The following is a 9,484-nucleotide window of genomic DNA, read 5'->3' as shown; positions in this document are numbered from 1 at the left end:
TGGTGGTGTAGGTCAAGTGATTTAACGAAGAGTGTGGTTGTTTGTGAGTGAGTGTGCGTGTGTGTGTGTGTGTGTGTGTGTGTGTGTTTGTATGTGTGTATGTGTGTGTGCGTGTGTGTGTGTGTGTGTGTTTGAGTGTGTGTGTGTGTGTGTGTGTGTGTGTGTGTGTGTGTGTGTGTGTGTGTGTGTGTGTGTGTTTGAGTGATGGAGGGATTTCGGATGGGTGTGGAGAAGCAGAATACTGTCACATGTGTTATTTCGCCATGTGGTCCCGAGGAGTATTCCTAGAGGATGGAGATGAATTTTTTTTAGATTTAGTCAGGTTTCGAATATACTAATCTACAAATATAAATAAATAACTGTTGTGTTGCAGTGTGATATTGTAGGGGGGGGGGGGGGGGAGGGGGGAGGGGGAAGGGGGAGAGACATTAGTGCTTATATCTTTTTTCGACAGATATGTCCTTGGCAATCAATTGTTCAAAATCGATACAATTATCCGTGTGTGTGTGTGAAGGCTGAACTGTCGCAGAAGTTGTGGGATGAGGCGGTACCTAAGTATTTTGGATTCTTCAACACACTCCTGAGTTGTTCTTCAGTACTGGTGACAGAAAGGGGGAAAAGTGGTCAAAATTCAAATCTCTAGTTTTGTTTTTGAAATATTGCTTTTCATAAAGCAGAAATACTGTAGTATCTGTTGTACATAAGAAAAAATCAGTGGTTCACATGGTTCCTACATAATCTAACTTTTAAAGCTGGTTCTTGTGTGTCTGTGTGTATGTTTGTATGATGACGATAGGACCCGAAACGGCTGCACGGACTGAGACAGGAATTGCAGAGAATGTTCTTTGCCACTCGAGTCGTGTCATAAGGTACTTTTGGAATAGCAAATTTGAAAGGATTCTTCAAAAAACGGCGGAAAACATTATATACCCTGTGAGCTATCGAGGATCCTCCCCGTCTGGGCTGTCGAAACATGGTCTTGTTAAAAGACGTTTTCAAATGCGGTTAACGGGGAGATACAGTCGAAGCACATTTAGCGAAGTTATGTTGCCAAATCATCAAAGATCAACATTTCACTACACGGATCGATGCACACAGTCGAAATAGATGTGACTTTCACACGACCGAAGACTACTTACTAGCAGACTAGCAGACGACAAGATCTAAATATTTAGATCAGTGTAAGAGCAATCCGTTGAAGAACAGTTACTCCGCTTATTCGTCTTCAGTTGAGCTTATTTCCCCTGCCATAAGTTTCCTTGCAGATCTGCAGTCGCGTAGTGAAATGAACTAGTGTCATCGGAAGATTCTTCTCAGTCAATGATCAAAGCACAGTAAGTTCTATGCTGACAAAAGTCACTTTCGGACAACACGACGATTGACTTAATTTATGAGCCCAAAGGTAACAATATCGACAAGAATGTACGCATTTGACATTAAATGAAACATTCATAGACAGTTTCCAACTCACCAGATCTGCCAAAGAGCCGTCATTCGTGAAAAAACGATGATTTTAATCAGACAGGTATCGAAAACAAGCCTTGGTCACCTGCGTTATTCCTTCCAAGGCGACGTGACGGCGCCACATTTGTTTGTTTATGGCTGTTTATCGCGAAACAACACAGTTGAAATTTGTGTGTAAAATACCACAAATTTGTGGTGAATCAGTTCGTCATCTGCGTTTCGATTGTAATTAAGTCAGATTGGAGTTACTTTGAATCGAAGGCGAGGGTAACCTGCGTTATTTGTGGGACATCGTGAACAAATTTGATTGCAATATTTTATACAGAAAGTAAATTTCAATGATTCTGGCTCAGACTTGTAGATCTGTTATGCAGTGTGTTGGTAGTGTATCTGCTTTTCTGCTATGAAGCTCATTTGGAGTGATACGCTGATCGAAGTGGGGTACCCTATGTGGGACATCAGCCGTATGCAGATTACGCCTCAGAACACTCTCGCATTTCACAAAGACAACAATAATTTGCAACATTTCAAGAACTGCATCAGTTTTATTAGATACTATTTCAACAACAACAGCACAAACACGACTATTATCAACAACACAGAACGGGAGGTAAGTCTTCAAAGACGCACCAAGTGTGCGTTCCCGTTTTTGGACGCCATTTTTGCTGGCATTTTCACAGTAAATCTTAATATTTCCATATCTATTGAATGATTTTGGTATTTTCTTTGATTGTGCCGATTCTCCTATCTCTCTGGCATGTACTGGGTGCTTTGTGACCAGTTTCTCCCCTAGACTGTATTGAAAAAATGCGTCCGTCTGAGCTGACCCCCACTTGTGACCAGTAGCAAAGAACAACTCATATGCAAGACAACGGCAACACTGGCTTCTTTGTCGGCAGCACGGTAGGTTGAATACAACAGTTCTGTGTGTCGGCTTCAGGCTCTTTCAAAATTAAAATATACAAACCAACAACTAACAAACAAACAAACAAACTAAGAAAGAAACAAGCAAGCAAAGAAACAAGCATTCAAAAAAACAAACAAAGGTCTGGTCCTTCCACAAGGGTTTAAAGTAAGGGAAGCAATTATTAGAAGTCATTTTCAAGTTGGATTGCCTCCCTTATACCTTAGACCAGACAACTCTCACTAAACATTGGGAGATTTAAGTCACATTCGTTTCACCTGCTTTCATTGTAGTCGAATTTTGGGTGTTTGGGGGCCCGGAAACAAATTCTCCACCTGCATGTGCAGTGAGCGGCAGTTTTTTTTCTCAGTTAAATAACGTTTATTGGCACTGCCAAAAGAAATTGCTTGTCTTTGAACGTTTTGGGTTAAATGTGTACACATTAGGAATTCCCATTGTACGAGGCACGGTTGTCTGCAGAACAACTTATTCAATAAATCTTAAACATTCGTTTATGTGTTATTTCAGGTGTCCCTAGCAGACTTGTTGGTGTTTAACCTTCTGGATTCACTGATCGCAGAGAAAGCAGAAATCGCCAACACGTTTTCGCCGGAACTGAACAAACTGCGCAGTAACGTGCAGAAACATCCTTTCCTCAACGCTTACTTAGCCAAAAGGAAAAATGTTCCCTTCTAGCTGCTGAAGGCATTTGGAATAAATGGTTGATTTGATTGTTGGTAATCTTTCGTGTTTATTGTTGTTTCAAGGTCAGGAGAGGGCCTACAAAAAGAGAATCTGTAATTGTACGCATAATATCATTTATCATTCAATGTTCTTTATTCCACCCATAGTCTCAGAAAGGCGCCCGTAGCTGCACCTTTGCTTTGCCAAGACGTTTATTGGATAAACACAGTGCTACGGACACCATAATCTCACAACTTGCACACCACAGTGTGTTGGCATCACCAAGTGCAGCATGTTTTCTTTAATAATAATAAAGTGTATTTATATTGCGCCTATCCCTTACAAAAAACAAAAATATTTGGCTCTTTGTGTCATGTTTGTTCATGCGCCTTCACCATACACTGGGCCATGGACCATTAAACCACGTTTCCAGAGCTATCTCAGTGCCAGTGTGGATGTGTAATGGAACTGTTGTTGATATTGTTGTTGTTGTTGTTGTTAAAGTAGAATAAACAGCATTACTATTTTTACGAAAGAGCTTTCTACTCTGTGTGTGTGTGTGTGTGTGTGTGTGTGTGTGTGTGTGTGTGTGTGTGTGTGTGTGTACGTACGCGTGATGTGTTGCTGTTGTTGTTCCTCATCACCCTACCTGTCTGTTCCTCCGTCTGTTTGTCTGTCTGTCTTGTCTGTTTGTCTCCTTTGTGCCTGCCTGTCTGTCTGTCTGTACGTCTATGCGATGAAATCGTAATACGTTTGCATAGCGGTGTCATGTCTTCTCGGCAAATCAAACACAGCTCAGTTGAACGCATCAATTCAAAGCACACTGATTTTCGTTATCAATCCAAGAAGCTTTTCCAACCGATCCACACGTCCTTTAACAGGGTGTGGGGAGTCTTGTTCTGTTATTGTCGTTGACCACCGCGCGCTATTGATTTGTCCACTCGGCCCCACCACCTGGGGAAACACATTCAAAAAGTCCTTGACCTAAAAGCAGAATTGAGTAACGTGGAAATTAAATCGCTATTGGCTACGCTTCTCGATGGATCTGCTTCAAATTTGGTGGGCATATTCAGGTAGACCCCGGACACAACCTGGTCGATGAGAATTTTCAACACGTGCTCTCAGCGCGCAGCGCTGAACCGATTTTGGTTTTTCTGTTCATCTTCCCAGATCCATTCCCAGTAATCCTTACAAGCGTGCTCTTAGAAATTAGCGGTTAATCAATCAGTTTAAAGAAGAACGCTCATATGACAGCATCAGGGGTTCTAAAACCTACTGCTACAAAATAGAGAGAGAGAGAGAGAGAGAGAGAGAGAGAGAGAGAGAGAGAGAGAGAGAGAGAGAGAGAGAGATTGGGTCGGAATTTGACGTTAGTTGCTGTAAATTAGGTTTGTAAGTGTGCATGCAGAATCTTCCACACAGAAGTTCCGCTCAAATATCACATTGTAACGACTTATATGTCAGGTTAATCAGGTTAATGGAATGAACATGTTGTCCTTGTACTCAGAATGAAGAATCTGATTTTAATTAAAACGTTTGCTTGTTCTCAAAGACACCAAAATTAAGGAGCAACTTCTTACTCCGCGTACACTTTTCGTACGAGAAAAAAACTCCCCAAGGTACGAAAAAAATACGCCCTCCACAAAATGTTGACTCCCTAGATTTTTTCCTTCCAGTAAAAATCTCGAAAATGGGATGCGGGCGAAGGGATAATGCCAATATGTGATCTCGCGCAAACAAATGTCGCACTACCCTCCCTCCACCCTTTCCACCACCAAGACTGACAGGGGACAGGGGAGTAAAAGTTGCGTACACCTGGCGTGGGCAGTAAATTGCTCGTGTTAGGGTGGAATAATTTAATCGTTATTTATTCGTCAGGGGAGTAAAAGTTTGGACCGAAATGTTGACTTGGAACACACCTGTCGTTGGAAGTAATTTTCTCGTGTTATGGGGGAATAGTTTTTTCGTAAAGGGAGTACAATTTTCGTACGAAATTTTACTCCGGAGTAAAACTGTCTTGGGAGTAATTTTCTTGTGTTACACCGGCAAGTTTTGTGTGATTGATGAAACGACTTCAGTTTGTCATGCCGCCGGGTTTTATGAAACGACTTAAGTTTGTCATACCGCCGAGTTTCATGAAACGACTTAAGTTTGTCATGCCGCCGAGTTTCATGAAACGACTTCAGTTTGTCATGCCGCCGAGTTTCATGAAACGACTTCAGTTTGTCATGCCGCAGAGTTTCATGAAACGACTTCAGTTTGTCATGCCGCCGAGTTTCATGAAACGACTTCAGTTTGTCATGCCGCCGAGTTTCATGAAACGACTTCAGTTTGTCATGCCACCGAGTTTCATAAAACAACTTCAGTTTGTTATGCCGCCGAGTTTCATGAAACGACTTAAGTTTGTTATGCCGCTGAGTTTCATGAAACGACTTCAGTTTGGCATGCCTCTGAGTTTCATGAAACTACTTCAGTTTGTCATGCCGCCGAGTTTCATGAAACGACTTAAGTTTGCTATGCCGCTGAGTTTCATGAAACGACTTCCTTTTGGCATGCAGCTGAGTTTCATGAAACGACTTAAGTTTGTCATGCCGCCGAGTTTCGTGAAACTACTTCAGTTTGTCATGCCGCCGAGTTTCATGAAACGACTTAAGTTTGCTATGCCGCCGAGTTTCATAAAACGACTTCAGTTTGTTATGCCGCCGAGTTTCATGAAACTACTTCAGTTTGTTATGCCGCCGAGTTTCATGAAACGACTTAAGTTTGTTATGTCGCCGAGTTTCATGAAAGGACTGAAGTTTGTCATGCCGCCGAGTTTCATGAAACGACATAAGTTTGTCATGCCACCGAGATTAATGAAACGACTTAAGTTTGTTATGACGCCGAGTTTCATGAAACGACTTAAGTTTGTTATGCCGCCGAGTTTCATAAAACGACTTAAGTTTGTTATGCCGCTGAGTTTCATGAAACGACTTCAGTTTGGCATGCCTCTGAGTTTCATGAAACTACTTCAGTTTGTCATGCCGCCGAGTTTCATGAAACGACTTAAGTTTGTCATGCCGCCGAGTGTAAGAGATTCGAAATAAAGAAGATCCGTATTTATCCTTATTAATCTCCTTCCAGATTCTTTATATGTGCACACACACACACACAGTCAATCATCTGACTCCCGCTCAGAAGTTTAGGAAAGCAGAGAGAAGATTAGAAGAATTTGTAGTCTTTCACCAACTCATTCTTTCCAAACAATAGCCAATGGTTTAATTAGAACATACAAATTGGTTTGTTTCTGACATAGCAAATATCAACTCATTCCTCAAATTCTCAAATATTTTCTTGCTTACAATAATCAATTCATGACCTTTTGAAACTCATTCATTCATTGTCCACGACCTTGTGAAACTCACTCATTCATTGTCAACGTCATAACATATTTACAAGGACAAGAAAGCAAATAAACAAAACATAACTTTTACGTTATGTAGAGGTGACGATGTAGCTAGCCTTCAACCTTACGGCCTCCATCGCACCCTCGCCACTCTGGCACCACCCCGCACAAGTCAGACTGGGGCGGCCTGTTACAAAATATAACACCCTACTGTAACAACTAACAATATTCAAAAACACACCAACCGAGCACAAGAAAATTATACGATTCCGAAATTATTCAAATACATAAGTCATGTCCGCGCATACAAAAGAAATGTTCAAGTTCACACAAAACTAGCAAAGTACCTCATCTTCCAATATGGCGGCACCCATACAAAAGTCCAAGTCATCCCGGCAATGTTTCCCGGTTCCAAGGTTGACATCAAGATCAAATGTTTTCTTGCAAAGTTGACATCAAAACCAAGAGCAGGTTTTCTCATCCGAGAGCCCAGGTCGAATGACTTTCAATTGTCAGGCAGTTTACAATCACAACTCACAAAATCAGGCGGTTGCGATTATAACGCGAACAACTCGCACAGTTGTAAATTCACGTGCTGCGAACCCAGTTTGACCGTCCGTAGCTAACCATGGAATTTTACTGAACTGTTAAAAGTTTCCACCCTCAAAGTTAAACCACTCCTGACAACCTCTTTGTATTACAAAAAGCACTAGTTATATCCCTTCAACTATAAACACCATAACCGCCATTCATTACATCACCCCTTTCCCCGATTAAAAAAAAAAATGTGAACCCAAAATGAACATTTTTTTTTTCAAAAACTGTACAAGTATAAGTATTCCAGTAACAAGAAAACATTTTTAAATACATATAAAAAATACATAAATAGATTAATAAATAATCAAAGCATAAGGAAAACATTTATTAAATACTCTGTCCGTTCCCAAAGAGTGCAATCAGTTTACAACCAAAAGACAGTGCCATCCACCAAAAAAGTGACGAAAGCCACGAGGCTGTCCTTAAACATGAGCAACAATGGCAAGCATAATAAACCACATTTACGCCGCCGTGTAGATAATCACCCACTGTGTTAATCCACAATAGTTATACTCATGGACATTCAGCAATTTTCGCCTATTACTGAATGCAATAACATTGACGTTCTTGGTACCAAAGATCGCCAACAAAGTTTGAGTAGCCCCCGCTAAACTCAATACAGTAAACCTCGACTACAACACAAAATGGTACTAGCATCAAAATATCCAAACAAATTTTTCCAGCCAGATTAAATAATAATCACAATGTGAAAAAAAACCAAGAACAAAATTATTAATACATACACAGCATATCAACACTCACAGCACAAAAAGTATTGTCCTTTTTGATTGCAGAAAGTCTTTTCACTGTCCTTTCAACCATTATGTTCCATTCACTTCGTCAAGCGTGACAACACATCAGCCTCAAAATTCCTGACTCCAGGAATTGGCACTACTGTGAATGAATACTCTTGGAGAGACAGAGCCCATCGCAACAGTCGGCCGTTGGCAGTTTTGGACTGTCGTAAGTACGTCAACGGTCTGTGATCAGTCTCAACAAAGAAATGTGAGCCAAACAAGTAGCGATGGAATTTGTCAACTGCCCACACCAACGCTAGGCACTCTCTCTCCACAGTAGAGTATCTGGTTTCTCTTTCCAGCAGTTTCCTGCTGGCATACAGAACTGGATGAAGGACGTCGTCATCATCAGGCTGCATCAGGGCTGCTCCAATCCCCGTGGAGGATGCATCCGACCGCACTGTGAACGGCCTGGAAAAGTCTGGCAATCTCACCAGTGGTTCAGACGACAAAATTTCTTTGACCCTGTCAAAAGCCATCTGACACTCTTTTGACCAACGAACTTTGTTTGGTTGGTTCTTCTTTGTGAGTTCTACCAGGGGGGACACAATAGACGCGAAGCTTGGGACATAGCGCCTATAGAAACTGATGAGCCCTACCAATGACCGGACTTGTTTCTTTGTGGTTGGGACAGAGACATTCAAGATTTTGGACACTTTGGAGGGAACTGGACGCATGCTACCTTCCCCCACTATGTGACCCAAAAACTCAATAGAGTCAAACCCTGCCTCTACTTTCGACGGTCTCACAGTCAACCCATGTTTTCCCAGTTCTGTCAACAGTCCGTCAAGTGCCTCTAGATGCTCACACCAGTCTTCTGTGGCTACAAGTACGTCATCAAAGAAATGAACAGATTTGAACCTATCCAGATCCAACATCTTCATCATCCTCGCGAAAGTACTTGGTGCTGTACTCATTCCGAACGGCATCTTCTTGAACTGATATAGACCTTGAGGGGTACGAAAAGCCGTTTTTGCTCGATCAGACTCTGCCATCGGAATTTGCCAATAGCCCTTAGCCAGATCAATCTTCGTGAAATGCTGCCTGCCCTGCAATGAAGCAAACAGAACTTCCGGATCCGGTATTGGCTCAGCGTCAAACTCCGTAATCTTATTGAGGTGTCTGAAATCGATGCAAAAACGAGTACTTCCGTCCTTCTTCTTGACTAGAACAATAGGAGACGAGAACGGAGAAATAGACGGCTCTATTACGTCTAGATCTAACATCTTTTTCACTTCTTCTTCAACCACTTTCCGAGACTCAAATGGTAACGGATACTGTTTCACATTGACCACAGCACCTTCAGGAATCCTCACCACATGCTGCACTAGGTCACAAGTACCAGGCAAATCCGTCATTTTGTCCTGATGCTTCTGAAACACCGCCTGCACTTTTTGTTTTGCCTGCATAGACAAGTCAGGACTATAGACCACATCATCTACATTCTCAGTCTGAACTGTAGGAACTGACTGTAGTTTGACTTTCTGAATGTCTACCTCCTCTACTGCACTGGACCCACTGATCACTCCCAATGAGGCAACAACTGGGTTCTGACCAACATCTTCATTCCTAGACACATACTCCCTGAGCAAGTTGACATGGTACACTTTCTCGATCCCAGGTGAAATTTCTACAACATAATCACATTGATTC

General features: G+C 41.8%; 1 protein-coding gene across 1 annotated transcript in view; it reads left to right on the top strand.

The window, feature by feature from the left end:
- Window positions 1-3,587, top strand: part of LOC138964565 (probable glutathione S-transferase 6) — an 11,471-nt gene extending 7,884 nt beyond the window's left edge. Inside the window, exons 4-6 of the mRNA XM_070336558.1 lie at window positions 515-583; window positions 2,329-2,367; window positions 2,897-3,587. Of these exons, the coding sequence (XP_070192659.1) occupies window positions 515-583; window positions 2,329-2,367; window positions 2,897-3,064 (276 nt within the window). The 3' untranslated portion in view covers window positions 3,065-3,587. The remainder of the gene's footprint in view (window positions 1-514; window positions 584-2,328; window positions 2,368-2,896) is intronic.
- Window positions 3,588-9,484: the final 5,897 nt, after the last annotated feature.

The sequence above is a fragment of the Littorina saxatilis genome, linkage group LG4 (assembly GCF_037325665.1).
Source record: "Littorina saxatilis isolate snail1 linkage group LG4, US_GU_Lsax_2.0, whole genome shotgun sequence".
Lineage (NCBI taxonomy): Eukaryota > Metazoa > Mollusca > Gastropoda > Littorinimorpha > Littorinidae > Littorina > Littorina saxatilis.
This window is presented reverse-complemented; position numbering and strand designations above follow the sequence as displayed.